This window comes from Athene cunicularia (genome assembly GCF_003259725.1).
Source record: "Athene cunicularia isolate RWA chromosome 3 unlocalized genomic scaffold, athCun1 chr3_part1, whole genome shotgun sequence".
Lineage (NCBI taxonomy): Eukaryota > Metazoa > Chordata > Aves > Strigiformes > Strigidae > Athene > Athene cunicularia.
Window position 1 is genome coordinate 102,053,130 of NW_020799097.1, and position 19,855 is coordinate 102,072,984.

General features: G+C 34.6%; 1 protein-coding gene across 1 annotated transcript in view; it reads right to left on the bottom strand.

The window, feature by feature from the left end:
- USH2A (usherin) overlaps positions 1–19,855 on the bottom strand; it is a 388,963-nt gene that overhangs the window by 241,703 nt on the left and 127,405 nt on the right. Inside the window, exons 21-25 of the mRNA XM_026844632.1 lie at positions 8,920–9,050; positions 2,895–3,021; positions 2,389–2,490; positions 725–913; positions 100–230 (exon numbers count right to left, since the gene is read on the bottom strand). Coding sequence (XP_026700433.1) covers positions 100–230; positions 725–913; positions 2,389–2,490; positions 2,895–3,021; positions 8,920–9,050 — 680 coding nt within the window. The remainder of the gene's footprint in view (positions 1–99; positions 231–724; positions 914–2,388; positions 2,491–2,894; positions 3,022–8,919; positions 9,051–19,855) is intronic.

A 19,855-nucleotide genomic window follows, 5' to 3' on the forward strand; every position in this document is an offset into this window, starting at 1 on the left:
ACTTATGGTTTGAAATCTCTTTAAATGCTGGACATATCTTAGTAGACAAAACTAACAGGTCATATTTGAATATAGTTATATTTGTATTTCTGAACTTACTGCAAGATAATCTGGGCCATCTTTATTGTAAACAAACAAAAGCAATCCATTCAGTTGATCTGTTCTAAATTTGAATGAGATCTCAAATTCCAGTCCACCACTAAAAACACCTGAATGCAGTTCCAGGAAGCCTTGAAAAGAAAGTGAACACACGTAAAAGTTAAATCAAATACATAGATAAATAGGCTCAAGAAACCAAAACTAAAAATCTAGGTGCTACTTTCTACTTTGATATGAAAACCTCAGAGATTTCAAGATTAAGGTTTGTACCCTTATCCCTCGGCTTTTTAAAGGACGATGTACAGCAGATTGGTGCAATGTCCTAAATTCTGCTACCTGGCATTTTTTGGTATGTTATAAGCATCTCTGTCTCTTCAAAAGTGAAACTTCACATTTTACATGTCTATCAACTCTGTATTCACTTACAGCAGCACCTGTCTGTGAATGCAATTCCTCTTCCATGTAGCAGTGTTCTGTAAACCCAGAAACCAAATTTTAAACCATTCAAAAATAATCCTGTATAACTAGAACTGCTACAGAAAGCAGACCACTGCAATACTTTTGATATGATCACCTTTTATACCTCAAAAGCACACTGGGCTAGTGCAATAGTACAGCAAATTACCTTTGCCAAGAAAATGTGCTCCTTTGGAGAGGACAATGGGGCATCCTTCCCAAACGTGATAGACGTTGTTTTGCTCTTCAGCATCCTGCCAGTTCAAATACTCCCAGTTTTCAAAGGGAGTGTGTGTTTTTTTCAAAAATATGTCACTGAGACATCCCACAAATCCCTTCTGGACTATCATCTTCATCCCTGCATAAATAGAAAATAATTTTCTTAAGCCAATCACCTGCAACTAAACATAGGAATTATTTTATATGTTTTATACATACCCACCCTATAGTATATGTGCATGTGTGCATTGATAACCAGCCATCAATCATTTCATAAATTTGGTCTACAAGCTAAATCCACATTTCTGAACGGGTCTAGTCACTAAGGACAGCAGCTACTGTTATGTAGCTAGAAAATATTAAACTTTTTGAGATTTTGCATACAGATGTCTTCAACAGTATAAATTTACTCCATGAAGATTCCAAGGAATGTTCTCACGTTTTATCCTCTTTAAACAAAACGTTAATTGTGAAGAATGGCATGCATCTGCTGAATAGGAAGGAACTGTGTTGTAAAAGCTTAACAGATGAATGTACTTCTAGAATTTCCACCAGGAAGATTTTCTTTCCTTGTTAGGATTAAAAAAGTAGCAGTTCATGGCTGCTATCTCTTTTTCTTTACTGGGGACAAAAATATAAAGCAGGTTTTATAGATGGCCTTCTCTTGAATAGTATTTATAGTTGATCTCATTTTGATTATTTCATTTGAGGTTTTTGATGGAAGCATCCTGGATTACTTTATGAACCAAAGCTTTAGAACACCGCATGCCCGTATTTCTGGGTTTACTAAACTGAAATAAGGAAGGATAGAGGAAGTCGTATTCTAGTGTACCTCACCTCAAATCATCAGCTACATTTCACATTCTTAACAGTTGTGAGAACACAAACTTAAAATACAATTTGGCTGTCAGTTTTATATAAAAAACAGCACAAGCCTGGATATGAATCCACTGACAGCAGCTGATTGTATACTGGTTTTGTATGCAGTCACCTCTGTTATGTGCTGGTGGAATGCCATATAGACCAAGTTTATGTACGAAGATGTATGTTTATTGATTCTGCAGAAGCCAGCTACAATCCAGCTCCACATAAATACACCTGTAGAATAAAGATATATTCATATACCACTGAGTTCAATGCAACAATCCCTAAAGATCCAAACTTACACCAAAAGAGCCCAGTATGTTCTAACCCTGAATCCCAGTGGTGTGCATAACCCTGTGCTTAAGATAATAAAACCAATTTGTATGTGTATTTTGAAGAAGAATTTGAGAATCCAGAATGTAAAGCATACCCAGAAGTTTCTCATACATACCAGCTTGCTTCACGTTTACAGTTCTGTGCAGAGAATTCATTAAAATGTACACAGATCTATACACTGCTTTCCTGATGATGAAATCAGCTATACAGATATTTCAAGCTATTCCAAAAGATAAAATTCAAGAAACTGTACAGATATTTTTATTAAAACAATTATGTAAATAATTATGCAAATTAAGCACTGTCCTCATGTTCCTGTCACAATGTCAATACAGCCTACAGTACTGCTAAGGCAGTGAAGTCAGTGCCACTGTATAGGATTTCTGATATTATATAGACCACAGTCATACTCACCTACATCCTTTCTTACAACAGTATAATCCTGTGGAAGTCCTCCAACAAATACTCCTGTGTTCTCACCAATAATGGTACTGCCACTAGTTGCTAAGGAAGAACCTGAAAAAAACAGGTCATTATTCTTGTGTCCAATGCTTTCCAACAGATTTTCAACTCAATAGCAGAATACTGACATTTGAGAAAAGAGACTAATGTAACACAATATCCTAATACTTTCCCATACATATTCTGGAAATATTTACAATTTTGTTTTACAAAAGAATATTAACACAATCATAGAATCATGAGCACAAAAAGATAAACTCCTCACACATGGTATTAAATTACCAAAGATTCACAGCGGACAGATACCTTAGATGCACAGACAAAACCATAGCGATTTTGTCAGAAAATTGAGTGAATTTTTTGCTGTATGGATGAAGACAAGCAGTAGAAATGTAAGCAAGTGCACCACACCTGAGTAAGACCAAAATAGTAAAGCAAAATGGAACTGAACTGATTACCTGTGTACTGCCCATCCACTGTGATGTTTCCTAGTGCTTGAATTCTTGTAGCAATTATTTGGTGCCAACTGTTATCATTGTACTCTTTTCCACCATCATTAGTTGGAGTGACTGCTACTGCAGATCCCTTTTTATTAACAGAAGAATCTGATTTAGAATATTACGAAGGTAAGATTTAGAATTATACCTTACTCTTTATAACACTGTGGTATGTAACATCTAAAAAATAAAGATAAAAGTCTTCTGTTTAACTTCTTTCAGGATACTGAATGATGTTTAGGACTGATTTCCCCACTAAATTAACCTTCTCAAATAATAAATGAGGGATCAAGGATCCAGTTCAGTTTCTATTAAAAATAGAAAACCCTGTGTAGTTCCCCTAAAAAGACAAGGATGAGGCACAAATTATTGAGGTTCATGTCATCCCTGTTTTTTATCTATTTTTTTAATGAAGTCTCTAATTACTTTATGGATTGCCATGGTTGTGAAGTTTGAAGGCAAGGATTCAATGTGCCATCCACAGAAATCCAACAGGATTGTTGACTGCAGCACCTGACTACAAGAAGGAACCCAAAAAAAGAGATGTATTTTTAGGACAGTATGAAGATTCATGTTCTGTTCCTGTAACCTGGTATCAAAAGGACTTGAATTTTTAGGTGAGAGAGTATAATATATTTATGAAGGAAAAGGTTATACCAAGAGATTCAGAAGAAAAAAAAAAAAAAAAAAAATTACAGAGAATGTTTTTACCACACAAGGGTACAAAGGATGCTTTTAAAAATGTTTTTAAATTTAACTACAGTTTTTACCTGGTTTTATTAAAACAAAAAATATAATTATATAATGGGGTGAATTTAGAGAATCCATGACAAAATGCAGAAAAATCTTTTCTGAATTGCTGAGTAACATGGAATATAACAGATGTGGTTGCCAAACCAAATCTCAAGACTGTTATCAACCAAAATTAATACCACACAAATTCATATAATGATGCAATAAAAATAAAATTACTGTCTTTCAATAATTTTCCCGAGATTTATACCCAAATAATCTTCTAACTTCCCAGTAATTCCTGTAATATTGTCTCAGGACTTTATAATTTACTTGAACCATCTCGGAAGTTGAAATTATTCTGTTGAATTCACAAAACAGAATTGTCCTATGTTGCATGCAGAGTTACATACTATTAAAGAAACACCACCTCTGCAGTTACTTTATGGCTTAAGACAGGCTTCAAAAAAACAATTTCCAAAAAATATGTAAAAGGTTCCTTGTAATTTGGGGTCTAGTTTGTTACTTTGCAGTAGCAAACCGGACAGTTCCGAAATTTTTTTTTTTCCAGATCTTCTAGTACTCTTTCTGGCTCAAGGACCTTAGAGTTATGGATATGATGAAACCCTGTTGATAAAAAACACCTATTGTGATTAATACTAAAAGCCTCCTGTTAAAATTTAGTATTCTGCCTTTAGTGATGTACATCTATATAGAAATTGCTTGTCAGCATACAGAGTTATGAACACTCTACATTTTAAAGTACATTTTGAATTGGGGACTTTCACTGTGTATGTATCCTATGTATGAAAATATACATGATGTGTACATATGTACACGATTACAGAAAAAATAATTCCCTGTGAATATTTACAGCATGTTTCCTACTCCATTTAGCCAACATCTTGGTACTGAGACAGTTTGTACCGCAGTCCTCTGTCCCATGGTAAGAATACAACGCTATATCCTTACATACTAATGTGCACTTTTTCATATACTATTTTTTATTGTCTTCTCTCCTATTTCAACATTTTAATATTTTACAAACACACATTTCATTATCGTAGTTTAATAATTAAAACTAGAACTGGTGTCATGCCCAATTAATGTGCCCTGGTAGCATGCCCATTAGTTTTTCCATTAGTGAATTCAACAATACTAATGGGATTACTAGCATGGGATGCTAATTGGGCGTGACATAAGAAACTGGCTTACTTCTTAGCATACCCTTGCTAATGATGAAATTAATGAGCATTTTATTAAATGCTGTCTCATCAAAGTGTACTTAGTTAGCGTTAAAATTGTTACAAACGATGCTGCATTCTAAAGATCAGGTGCCTGAATAAGTGGTTCTTCGTATTATGTTTGGCAACAGTCTAGAGCATTAACAGTTTTATACATCAGAAACCACATTTATTTGTAACCAATTCAATCTGGGACCACACAGCCATATGTGCTAATCTTTGCTTAATTTCAGGGGGAAAAAAAAAAAAAAAAAAAAAAGAGAGATGGGTTCAGCATTCACTTCATTGGAGGCCTCTGTATGACATTTTATCCAGAACTACCCAAGTGATTCTGTGATCCCATTCAAATATCCTGTTGTGAAATGGCTTGTTATGCATTTTGGAAATCATACATAGCAAACCAAATCTGGATTAGTTTGCTGAGCCATATAATAAGTCTTAATTTTTAATAGCTCCCAGTAATAAGTAAGCAAATGTGAATCTCTGTGGCTCTTCATGCTGACATTTGCTTTCATGAAAATGCAGAGAAACATCACAAATATGGATCCTCACAGATACAGTTTAGATGACAAAGTCTGAATATAACTATGCTTCTCCCAGTCAAGTTCTTTGAATGCCCACCACTGAAAAGGTGAAGAAGTACTGAAGCTTTGCAAGTGCCAAGCAGCAAGGTATAGTTGAGAATCATAGCTAGGTGTTCTCCATCTTCTTTTTTTCTGGGGAGTAACAGCTCACCCTCAGACTGTGTCTACTACTTCAGCCTCTGCACAAACCACAGGCAACAAGAAAAGTATCTGGTATTTCTCCTTTTTGATGTAGTTTAGTAAATGAATCATCTTCTAAAATGGAAGAGCTGGATTCAATTCCCTCCGTACTGTGAGAAGAATCCCAATACTCTGTCCTAATCACTAAGGCAAAAGGTGCTCCAGTTTGGCCTAAAATTTTCACCAATAGTGATTTCACTTTGTATAAAATATTCAGTGCTTCCCTGGGAAAAAGATAGAACAAATGACCTATAGCCACTGACAGATAACTGTAAATTTAGCTGGAGTCAATTGTGTAGTTCAGGGGTGGATTTAAAGATGTTATGGTGAGAAGAAACTCCACAGACAGTGGAAGGTTTGCAGGCACACAGAGTCTGGAGGAAGGTCTATGGGACAATTTGATTATGCAGACAAGACTGAGGAAGATATCTGCTAGCAAAAAACTCATGCTTCATGGACCATGAGTAGAAATCTGCAAAGAATGACAGTGAAACAATAAGGAAGGCAAAATGTGCTGCTAGACAACACAAAAGGGAGACAAAAGAGATCGTCAGAAAACAGCTATATGAATGGTGGTGTACATAAAGTTGAGACATATGAATGGACAGGAAGAAAATGATTTGAAATTAACACTTAGGGAAGGAAGAAGATAGGCTGCTGAAGACTCCCCACTAAGAAGACTTGACAGGACTATTCCAGAGCAGATACACAAAAGAGAAAACATGCTGCTGATCATAAACAAAGATACATACCAGAAATCCTGAAAGGGAGTAAGGGTAAAAATAATTAACCTGTGAGAGGACACAGCTGAAAGGGAGCACAGAATATTACACCACACTGCTATAGATAGAAAGAAGCAGACAACTGTCATCAGAACGAATTTTTGCAATTTTCAATAGAAGAGTACAAAGGCAGGGCCATAAATGCTTATCATATATGCCACAACCATAATTAGAGAAATCAGTGCTTGTAACCTGGTTAAGAAACCACTTGATGTCCATAAGAATTAATCAAAGCATTTGCATGCTAATGCAAACTGTGATGTACAAATAAGGAGTAAGAAATGTAGAACATGATACCTGATGATATAGGATAGAAATAGCAAATAATGGCAGAAAGAAAAAAGAAACAGACTATGTGGTAAACATAGAAACAAAGGTAAAGGTAGTAAGGTAGCACAGCATATTAAAGATACAAAAGACAAAAATTTTGATAACTGAATTTTCACAGGTAAAAGTTTTTGAAAAAGACACTACAAGAAATATATTGATGTAGGCCACAGTACCCTATTTCTGAATCTGAGAATGCGCAGGAATCTCTTCCACATTATTAATGAGAAAGTAGAAAGCATTAGCTTTCAAGATAGTAAATTGAAATGTTAAGACCTACACTATTCCTGAATGCCTTGAATGACAGATTTTTTTTTTTTTTTTCTATAAACAGTCACTGAAGCAGCAATAGGCTATTTTGGACTTTAGAAGAAGAGGGAATATGGAAGTGATGAACCTAGAAATCAGCATGAGATGCTTGTCTGATTCAAATGAAACAGAAAGATAAATAAAGATATATTCATAAACAAGTAATGTGTTAAAATTCAAGATAGTAACTATTGAAAATATTAGCTGAACTGAGAAGCTCTAGGGGCTGAATATGGATGAGACCTGTGTTTTTACAGTTAAAAGACAGAGAAAAAAAAGGAAAAAAAGAGAGAAGGAGGAAGGAAAAAAAAAGCCCCAAATGAGCTCCTCCCCTATCTGCCCCCATTTCTCTCTGTCCCCCAAATACTGGAATCCAAACAAATACAACAACTTCTAGGGAATCAGTCCAACCTAGCTGACATAAAGCTACTTCAGAAGGAGCAAATCTGCAAGGAGGACTAAGAATACTTTTTGAAGCACTAAAATGCTAGTTGAAGGATATCCACTCCCATTAAAACAAACATCAACAAAAAAAAATATCAAACTATAACACCTGGAAAGATCTTGCAAAAGAAAGAAAAATTCCTTTTCAATTAAGTGAGGGTATAAGTGGAAAATAGATAAACAGAACTAGTACCTATTAAAATGTGGATGAGGGCAGCATTAACAATGTTAAGTGTAGTCCCAAAAATTGAAGCACACACTGATTCAGTTTGCAACAAGGAAAAGATAAAGCCTGTGTGCAAATGCAGTGGAAACAATAGAAATTTGTATCTTGGGTCAGAAGCAGATTTACTGCTTTCTAGCACGGGGATCACATACACACTAGCCTCTATGCAGCACCATGCCTTCTCTACAGCTCCTCCAAAGCTGAAGAGCATCTTCACTGCTGCAGAATACCTCTGTGTGGTCATGGAGCACCAGTGCCTGGACCATGGCAGAGCTCAGGAAGCAAAGGTTAACAGTGGATCATCAAATCTCTAAATCCCCACCATTTTATACCATTAAGCATTTCAGTTCAACCCTGGCGGAGCAGTAGACACAACACCAATCATGTAATTAGACACTGAGGAGTGACAAAAGATATAGTGACCAGACCTTCGAGCAACTGAGGCAGCGGTAACCTTACAAAAAGGATGCACATGTATGGTTACGTATGATACCACATTCTGCCAATATCTTTAGTAGAGCAAATAATTACTTACAGTTTCTTACATATTTATGAAATAAAAGTGAGTCTGTAATGCTTTTTATTCCATGAGGACATCCAATTTTGGGGTGCAGAAAAAACGGGAACTACCCAAACAGAAATGCAAAGAATGTGGTCTTGTTTTTAATTTTGTGGAATTTATTTGATAATATTTCCCCCATTATTTATGTCTTTGCTATGGTCATTATTACTGGAAGTGAGAGACTACTTTCATTGTCATTAATGGCAGCACTTGGATTTCAGTTGGAAAAGACAAAGTCTCAAGATGGGAAGCTTAAAAATAATTGACTAGAAATATAAATAACCTTTATTTACTAATTCAAAAACTAGTTCCACCCACCTTTGAAATCTTGGTACTTTAAACTATAGTGGTGTTTGGTGGTACTGACAAAAACCCCAACTCATAAAAACTCATTAAAAAGTCATTAATTGTGGCACACAAAAAATGAGGAAAGCTTTAGTGTTTCAATGTTTCTCTCCAAATAATTTGCAGTTACATAAGGGTTCTGAAGAGTCAGTTAACTTGTATCAATATTTTTTTTTAAAAAAAAGGTATTTAAAGAAGTACTGAAAGAAATAATATACGCTATTTTTATAGGATCCTGTCTTTTGTTGTACCTGTGGATCAAAAAGAAAGTAAGGACGCCCACTCCTCAGTTGAAGAGCAATGTATTCCTCCTGATTCCCAGGTGATGCAGAGAAAAAAATCAAACCATCAGGTTCCTGGGTTCTAAATTTCACTTTAATACCTGATTAGAAAATAAAAAAAGCAGATGGTTAATACCAAAAATTATTCTTATGCATTCAAACAGTGTAATTACAAACAAAATGTTGTTTTACAAACAGCAGTAAAATAGAAAACCAAAATCATGGAAGTTTACTTCACCTAAAAGACCTGCCAGTCACTGCAGGAGAAATTTTACTAATCCAGATTGAATAAGACTTTGAGAGAAATTTCTGTCATTTCAGAGCTCTTACTCATCTGTAAAAAAAGATGTGCAATTGTGACTTATGTTGTTCAGTAAACTCTTAAAAAATGTAATTCAAATATTAGCATACGCTTCTAATAGTTGATGTTTTACATGTGGTATTTCACATGTAACTTAACATTTCTATTGGTAAAGTAGTAATGAGGTTCCTGCATGGAAGGATTTCTGTGAAGAATAGTTGGGGGGTTGATTCCAAAAGATATATGTATACAAACACACGTATTTATATGTATATTCGTATATATTCTTTTATAAGTACATCTATCAGTGCACAAAGAACACCTAAGAACTAGTTTTAACAAAAACTGGAAATACCCCAAGGAATAATTGATTAACTAAGCTTAATCAAGAACCTTCCAGATCATTATCAAGAGTCCTCTATTTAGTTTCTGATAAAACATTGTCTCAGCTCATGAAATGTTACTCTAATGACATATAAGAAAATAAAACATAGGGGTTTTTTACATTATTTTACCACAAATAAAATATCAAAACAACAAGCTAAACAAACAGCTTGTAAATATTGGAATATTGTTGTCCATGGTAAAAACTTACTCAGTAACTAAGGACACATTACCAAAACAATTCATAAATTATGTATCCAGTTTCAAGAAGCATAATTATGAATAAACAAGTTTTGGATAACTACAAACCTTTTGTGACTATAATGCCTTTCTTTTAAGCTATCTCCTGGAACATCATCTTACAGAGAAAAAAATGAGAAAATTAAAAAAAACTATACACCAAATTCGGCCCAACTTTTCTAATGTGCAACTCCAGATATCACAGGCTGTCTATAGTGGAACCATGTCTTTACTGTACTAACTTCTTTGAAAAGGGAAATGAAAAGGCAGCAATAGCAACATCTACCTATACTATACACTTCATGACATTTCTGCATAAAATGTTTTTTACAGAACAGGATAATTTATTGGGTTTTACCAAACTCCATCAGATTATTCAGTCTTTTCACATGCATTTTCACTGACTTATGTCAGGCAGAAAACAGGAAGTGACAAACGTTTTTTTTGGAGACAGCTTCTATATTTAAAAAAATATATATATAAATATATATAGATATATATATTTCTGATGTATGTTCATACTAGATCATGTTTGTTAATTACCTATACCCATAAGAAATATCCTTTGACCTCATTTCCTAATCATATGTTTTCATGCAAATCACATGTTGCACTCACAGATATGAAACATAGTCTCTAGGCAATGAAAATCAGTCATGCTGTTAAAATACCTGCAAAAAGCAGTTGTACATAAGTAAACCCCAGCAAATAAAAAAATCAACAGTGTCCATTCTTAAGGAAAAGCATAGCTTTGCCTGGCTCAGAAATAACCACTACTGCTGTACTTTGAGGTTCCAGGTATTTCCAGCTGCAGTATCTGCTGGAAAGGTTGAGACTGATGGCCTCTAATCACAGCACTGGAGAGCACAGTTAATTTAACAAGCTGCCATCATTTTTATCGAGCTGCCAAAAGACATTTTGGAAGACCAGAGGATTCCTCCTCACACCTAATTCAGAAGGACAAATACAAACAAAATAATTGAGTTTCTCCAAAAACACAGGTATTTTATAATGTTGTGTTAGAAAATATAAATTAAATGTTTCATAACATTAATATTGCAGTAATTTTAAAAGTTTTCAAATGTTATGCAGGAGCTTTCTTTCTTCTTTGGATATTGAAGAGCCTTATAAATTTTAATTCCTGCCTGTAGAGATGCCATAGCTTCATTAAAAGTATTGATGAGTCAGGAAGCATCATTTTCAGTCATAGCGCACACAGCAAATTCTTCTAAATTCATTTGTCACCTATTGCATAATTCAGAAAAGAACTTGGTCCCTTTAAGTCCAGGTATCTTTGGAGTTTCTCATGAGATAAGGAAGTTCATAAAAGCTAGTTCTAAATAAGTACTTTCATAACTCAGTACTTTCTTGTATTCCTAGAAGTGAGTGCAATGGAGAAACCAAATATCAAGCAAACTTCTGCCCCATAGATGATATTTTCATTGGAAGATAAAAACTTGTCAAATTAGGGTTTTTTACAGAAACATACTAATAGAAGAAAAAATGGGAAAAGATTTCTCAAGTCCAGGTTGGACCTCATGGTCAGAACAAAACATAACCAGAAATCCCATTCAGACTTGTAACAGCTGCATTTGTACATACAACAGTACAGCATTTTTCTGCCTTATTGACACTGAGCACTGGAAACAGAACTTAGTTAACCTGAACACAGAAAACTTTACTTTGAAAATCTGAAAACTTTCAAAGAACTCGAAAACCACATTGAATGACCAGAAAAACTTTCCTTTGTTTTAGGGGGGTGACGCGACACACAATTTTGCAAGAAAGTTTCTCAAAGACTTGTTTGCTATTTCAGTATGCATGTCTAAAACCTTAATTTCAATGTTAAATATATCAGATAAATAGAAACATAAATAAAACAGTGACATTACAATCACTTCTGTAATTTGTCATATACAGAAACTGCATCTCAGACACACTACTGAGGCTACCAGATCTTGGATGGAAAACATGACCATCTGTGGGGCATAGTAGGAATGTACTTTTTAATCAACTGAATGTTGAATTGCAACTCAAGAATTCACCTAATAGGCCTGTTTATGTGAAAAAAAATGATCGGTCCTCAAGGAGTTGTTATCATTTCTGGGGTAAAAAACAACAGGAAATTCTACTATAAATTAAACATTAATGTATGTCATTCAAATAAAATATTTAATTCCATTTCAAATTATAGCTGCAATTGGAGAAGCTGTCAGAATTCCTTTCATTATAAATAAATTTCTTCAATTTCTGTAATTGAATTTCTTTAATTATAATGGCATTGTAAAAAACATAATGCAAGTATTGTATACAGTCAACATAAAAGACAAAAAGTAACAAAAGGGCAAGTAAAACAAATTACTGTTATTATGTATTAAGTATCCCAAAGTGTGTTAGGGCAGACTAACCTTCTGTCAGGAACAATTCTGCAATAGTGGATTGTGATTAGATTTTTATCCTAGTTTCAAAGACGGCACATTGAGGTTAGTAGAGGAATGGGGATGTGAGTGACCAATGCAGGCATTTTAGAGGCGTTCAACTGAGAAGCAATATCAGCATGCTACCCTGAGAGTACACAGTTTTGAGAGTTCCTTTTAGTAACAGGCTGATATTAAAAGTAAAAAGATATACTATTACTATAATGTCAGATGAGTCAGAACCCAGTCTTTTGGCTAATGCAGAAAATGCATACGGAGCGATTTTTACACCACCTCTTTACCACCCTTATGTAAAGTCAGAATCTCAATAGCAAATCAGAACTTCAGCAACATTTCAGTTTCAGAATCAGATTCACACCTGAACTCAGATTCTTCTGGCACAATTCAATATGGCTTGGAAGATCTGCACAGAAGATTTAACAGGTGAGAACGTGCTCTTGAGAGGCTGGCTGTGGTTCTTGCTTAAAGCAAGTTTACAGAGCACATGGGATTATTTTGAGTTTAGAAGAGGCAGTTGGTAGTCAGGGGGAAAATATTAATAAATTATAGCAGCTCTCAGATTAGCATAACATATACTAATAATTTATAATTATTACAGCAATAAAATTCACTTCTGACTAGTGCTAACCATTTTTTCTTGAAAAATAAAAAAATTAAAATAGGTTTTGTTTGACCAAGAAGCTATTCACCCAGACTAAAGAGGTTTTGCTTCCTGTGAAACATCTTTCCAATTCAACTGGACAGAATTTCATTAAAAAAAAAAAAATAAAAAAAAAAATCAGCATTTCAAAATACAAAAGCATTCACTAGAGTCAAAAAAAGTGGTTTGACTTTTTGAAATTCTGGAGGAGTTGAGGGGAGAATGTAGGCAGAGGGGCAAAGTAATTGAAGACATCATTTACAATAACAGTTGAAAGATTTCATCAAAGTGGCCTACTTAGAATTAATCATAGAACGTTTTGGGTTGGAAGGGACTTTAAAGATCATCTAGTTCCAACCCCCCCTATCATGGGCAGGGACACCTTCCACTAGACCAGGTTAATCTCTTTGATCCATGAGCTCAGCTAAAACATCTGTAAAGTACCTTTACAACTGAATGTTCAGAGTTCAGATCAAAATAGCCAACAAATATAAGTTATTAGACTCATTAAATACATAGAAGTTGCTACAAATCTCAGAATTCCCATGCACCTTCACCAAAACCTATATATAACCACATGAACAAATTTGTCCAGAAGAGTCAAGACAGCCACATAAATGTATTTCCAACCTGAATGTGGTCAATCAGAATAGTTTAATTTTCATAAACACATGAAATCCCAACCCATATGTCCAAGATAAGAATAATAATTAAATACCCTAGCATATTATGTGGACTTAAGAAATTATAAAAGGAAAAGAGTGTACACTATGATGGGAAAAATTAGAAAAAAACCCAAACTGGCCCAATATCTGGAAAATCAGAAAGCCTTATTAGAAATGAATTTTTGCATAATCTGTGAAGCACATCCATTCTCAGTGCAATTTCTCCCAAAACTGTACAATTCTACAAACACAATTTGCACTTCCATTCTACTTATATAGTTATATAAAATGGTGTAAATAATTATATAATTGTACATTCCGATCAAACGAACAGAAAATTGTTGGCAAGGAAAGTGATCTTTTTATGCTTACTAAAGCCCTGTGCATAACACCAAGTAAAATGAATAGAAATTGTATATAAAATTTTGACTACATCATTAGACTCTCAGCAGTCTTTTCAGGATGACAAACGTTAAGCACTTACTTAATAGTAAGACTGTTCAGAAATGCTTTTTCCTAATAAAAGTACATTTTCCCACAGAAATTACAAAACAAAATTTGTTTTTAACTGGGGAGAGCATAGATGGGGAGAACTCTCAGTTTACTATACATTTCCACTGAATTACTATTTCGTCATTATTCTCTCAGTGAGCCATTCCGCATGCTACATGTCATTACAATAGCTAAAACATTAAAAAAATATTTTTTATAAGAAAATTCACCTTTCACAACAATGGATCGGTATTTAAAGCAGTTTTACATAAAAAAACAATGGAGAGAAAAAGAGGGAAATCAGAGGACAGTTTTCTGCACATACTCATGAAGATCCTCTGCTGAATACAAGAAGTTTTTCACACTTTGTGATGGCCTATACCTTTCTGCATTTTATTGAGAGAAGAATCTGGGAAGTATTCTTCCCAAATCTGCCCAATGTCATTTGTTGTCTTTGGTATAGGAACAGGCTCCATCTTTTACTGTTATCTTCATGAGTGTGAAAATATTTTCAAAGTTCATCATCGCAAACATTACACTGAGTTATTAATTCCATTGATGATTTAAATGCTGCTCATTTTTAAGTTGTTTTAGCTTTTTTAGTATAAATTTAAAATATATACTTAGGCATCATATATATATGCCCATATACATATGTACACATGCATATATTTGTACACACAAACACACAAAAAAATTTTGCCAAATCTTTTCCAAACAGTAACTGGAGTGTCCAATTGCAGGTCAGAAGTCCCTTTTCTTTTGTGATGATAGCTAAACCACAAGGAGCTAAAAATCCATTGTTTTTAAAACTAGCCTATACAAAATCCCCATATATTGAAAAAGCCTAACTTTTTTCAGAATTACACAATTCAAAGACTTTTTTTTATATACTCTTAATACCTCAAACTGCCAAACAATTAAGTCAAACGGAAAGGTTGAACAAGCGTAAACACAGAATACGATGAGTGAATGGAAGGGGGAAATATGTAAACACCTCTTGTGGAAACCAACTATCAGGCAAAACTGCAAATCCTCTTGAGAACTGAGTATTTCTTTTACACTAAAATGACTAATTTGATACCTGTTTTTTCTTATTTTGCTTGCTACCCCATTATACCCACTACTGGTAAAACAAACAGGACATTTTAGCTTTAATCTTCTTACTACATAACCCAAATAACTTCAGTCATGTTTGCATTAATGCTGCATTAATCATGTTGTTGCGTATTAATGAGTTTTCAGGCTATGCTAATTACTGTCATAGATTCTGCAGCAGCCCATTAAATATACAAATTACAGAATTAAAGAGCCAGAGCTCTTCATGATTAATCTTTAAATGGAGAAAAACTAATGATGTCTGTACAAAGTTTCTCTCCACTTTTGGCTGACTGAGCCCAATGAACAATCAATTAGAGTATTTGAAGAATAAGAATATTGCACATACTAAAAGATTTGTTATGCTGTTATTCTATGCAGAAGACACACATTTATAAGCTTCTATCAAATGGACTTCTGTAACATATTCCAGTCTTTCAGGTCTCCCAAAGTGTTGCACAGGGGTAAGACCTATAGGATATTCCAATTCATTATTGCATAGTCATAGGAAGCTGCTGGTTCCATATGAATATAGTAAATCAATCTTCCCCTTTTAGCAAGGACACAAGTCCTGCTACTCCCTAGTAAGAAAGATTTACAGCAAACCTTGGTGAAAAGAAAGCTAAGATAAGTTTAAAGTCGTTTGATAAGATTTGATGTATTAGTAGCACTTTATCCCCTCACTTACAGCGTGATGTTTTTTTCAGGAATAGTGTAATACCTAGTGGTTAAATCAAGAGATCAAAAATTAGGAGACCTTGAGTCTGCTCGGCCAATGACTGGGGTATGTCACCCAAGAGCCATCATTTAAAACCCCTGCCATATTCCTTCCTGAGAATGGTGACCAATATCACTTGTGTAAGGTTCTGTAATGTCTGAAAAAGCCATTACTGTTTTGTTCTCCATAGCCTTAAAAATATATATATAATTTCAGCAAAATGCCCACAGGTATTCAGAAAAATTACCTAGACACTAGGTATTTACTGACATTTAAGAAACACTAATATATCCAAAAAAGGGTATTAGTTTAGCCTTCTCCAAATACTGCATATTATGCAGAACATCACAAGACTTCCCTAAAGAGCAGATTCTCAGTCTGTATTTATTACTCTGCACATCAATAGTTGCAGTTTAGAATTAAGTGGGCAATTTCCAGACCGTTCAATCAGTTCTTTATACCATGGAAAAAAAATAAATAAACCATGCTTTACACATTAAAGATTTTATATTTATACAAAGTAGTTTTTTAAAAAAAACTTGCTCAGAGTAAGATTGATCATGGCATGAGAATACTCCCATATGAAGATAAAGTGAAAAAATCTGGATTGCTGCACTTACTGCACAAGGAAGAGGACATAATACAAGAATATGTTTGTCTAGGAAAGGCAGATAGGGAGCAGAGAAGCTTCCCAAGGCACGCTCAACACACAAACAAGACAGCATTCAAGGGAAGTAAAAGGGAAGAAGCTCAAAGCAAAGACATACCTTTTCACACATACTTTACAACTTCTTAGTGAGAAGTAATTAGGACAATCTACAAAATACTGACACAAGAAATATCTGAGACCTTAGCCAGACCCAAAAGGAACTGGACAGTCTCACTGCTTAGATTTATCTAAACAAATAAATTAAGGCCTCAGAAAAACATGGAGAGATCAGGGTGAAACCTGATATGGAGATGCAGATGATACCATAATCTGTTAGCACTCCCTTGTCATTAGAGTCCATCCAAACATTCCCAGTTGTTTACACAGATGTTTAAAGCCATACAACCATTAAAGAAACTAGTGTCCTGACTCAAATTCATTAAGCAAGTCTAGGAACAGAATTCATAACTCTTCCACATGTGTGCACTGGGACAGTATATAATAAGCACACGTCCAACCAGCATTATTTTTTCAGAGCAGAGCTACCAGAGTAGATATTTAGATGAGTAGTTTATTAAAAATAATAACAGTAATCTTGCAACTCCAGGAGTTGAGTTTTGCTTAGGGTAAGGATCAGCTGCAAGTTTGTTTCTGTGTTGCTCTTATTACTGAAGTGAAATAGAAACAAAGAGGAAACCATCAGTCCAATAATCAGCTGATGTTTTCTTTTATGTTATTGTCCAACTTGAACAAAATTTGAGAAAAATTTTATTCATATATGGTCTCTCTCAGGTAATACCTGTAATCTTTATTTTTATTTATTTCTCTTTACATAGGCTAGAAAGAAGTTCAATGTTAGAAAATGAAGAAAATAGTTTCTAAGACTAAGAATACTTTATGAGCAATTTCATTAATTCAAACTATGATATTTAAAGTATGGAAATAGAGGCAAGCATTCATCTTCATTTCAGGATAAATTCTTTAGAGAAAGAACTGTATTCTGTTACCCATATGTGAATTAGTGCATAAAAAAGGTCATCTTATGCAACAAGGGTAAGGTGGAAGAGGCTTCTAGGTGTTAATGCAATGCAAATCATAATTACTAGAAATATGATGACAAGAAGAATCACTTCAAAGATTTACAACGGTGCAATCTATAAAAGGTCAACATCACAGTGAAATCAGAAACGAGATGGAGGTCAGCAGTTGTAAATAGTACTTCAATTATAAGCCTTTAGTTAGTATCTCCAGCATAGTACAAATGTAACACTGCACAGAGTAAATTAACTGATCAAGGGAAAAGAGTAAAACTAGAAATGGGTAAAATGCAAATACATCAAATTTAAAGTCAGTGTAATGATCTGAAACACAGCAAATTCAGACAACAGTGCACTAGACAAGGCAGAATCCCATCACACAACATCACAGAACCTGAAAGCACAATAAGGTGGAAATCCTGCAGCAAGAAGATTATTGATTAGACAGTGTACATACAGAACAGAAGAATCACTAAAATAAGCTAATGAGTGTCTTGAGGAATACTACAGGACAAAAATGGAAATGTTACAAGGAGGGAAAAAAACCACAACCTTTTAGACAGAAATACAACACCACAGAGCAAACACTAAGCAAAAACCATAGTTTCAAGTTACAAACTCAGCAACAAATGCTACTCATGGTAGAGCTGCAAAAAAAGCTGACAGCATATCCAAGTTAATGCAGAGTTTTAAGGTAGACCAAAAAACTGCAATGAAACTGCCAAACTAAGAATTAACCAAAAGGTATATAAAATATTTTTCTCTAGTAGTATTTGTGGCAGTATTTCACCTGACTATTATTGACATAATGACCTTTTCCAGAGCAAGCCTAAAACTGATTTTATTTGCAGGAACTAAGTTTACAGAAGGATTTCAATGGAATGATCAGGTGCAGGATTTATATACAGATAGAAAACTCACTTTTATTTACAAGGGAATGTTCTAAAGATACCATGACATACCTGTGTATAGTGAACCCTTATTTCCTCAACCGCCATCAGTGTGGGTAATTGTAAAGGCTCACTCATTGCCTTCCAAAATATTTGCCACCTCATGGAACTACAACTTGAAAGTGCAGCAGATCGTGCTTTGACTGGGTTAATAATATTCCATTACACTTTGTTGTGTTATCCATATGCCTCTACATAGGAAATGCACATTCTGTAAATTAAGTACTTTACTGGGTTTGGCATGAAGTGTTCACTGAAAACATATCCAAACACTTTGCAGCATTTACACAGAATATTTTACCCAGAATATGATCCACAGCTACCAAAACACTGTCTTCAACACCTCAAGTTCAGCTTCAGTGAAAGCATTGCCCTTACAGATCAGGACAGAATGGAAACAGAAGAGTGCTGTCCAACCTCTCTTACACTAGACACGTAGGGTTAGCTGTAATCCTGAAAGATTGCCTTGACCCTGCTGTCTTGAAATAATCATATGATTAAGGGCATGAAAATCATCAGGATAAAGCTAATATGTTGGCTCTCTTACTGCAAACTACAATGTGCAGAAAACAGAGGCAAGCGTTGCATAGGAATCTAAGAAATCTAGTGATTTTCTCTTAGAAATTACTTTAGCATATGTATGACTCCTGCTTACTCTCACTGATGTTTCCAGATGAACAAAAGGAAGAATTTATCATGCACACAGAGGTCACAGTCCCTGGACTGATTTAGAAAACAGAACTGGGAAGACAGGGAAGAAACACCTGTAGTAGTTGTTCAGCATCAGGTGCTGTTATCATTTCCTTTTCCTTTCACAGTATGTCACCATAAGTATATGGCCCAATAAACTGGAGATTTCATGTTATTTGTCATACATAAAGGTCATATACACCAAATTCACCAACCTTCTCTGCTCTGCCCATCTTCTGTAAAGAATGTGCCACAGAAAACATGACCCAGTGCAGTAAACCAGCCGTGGAGGTTTCATTACCAATTTGTAGTCTGGCATATTCCCAAGAATCAACCCCCTGCACTCATTTGTAAGAGTTAAGCATATACAGAAGCATAAAACAAAACTATCATTGTAATGAAATATCATTTATCTATCAGCTGAATAATCATACACTATAAAATAGTTTCAGAGTGATAAATACAACTCAAACCCTTCGTCTCCTGTGGTTTTTAGAAAAGCAGTAGAGTGGTATGCAGTGGACATGGAAAAACTCCTGTACTACATCCAGTAATAAAGCTGATTGACAAATATACCTCACTGGGGATAGATAAAACCAGATAT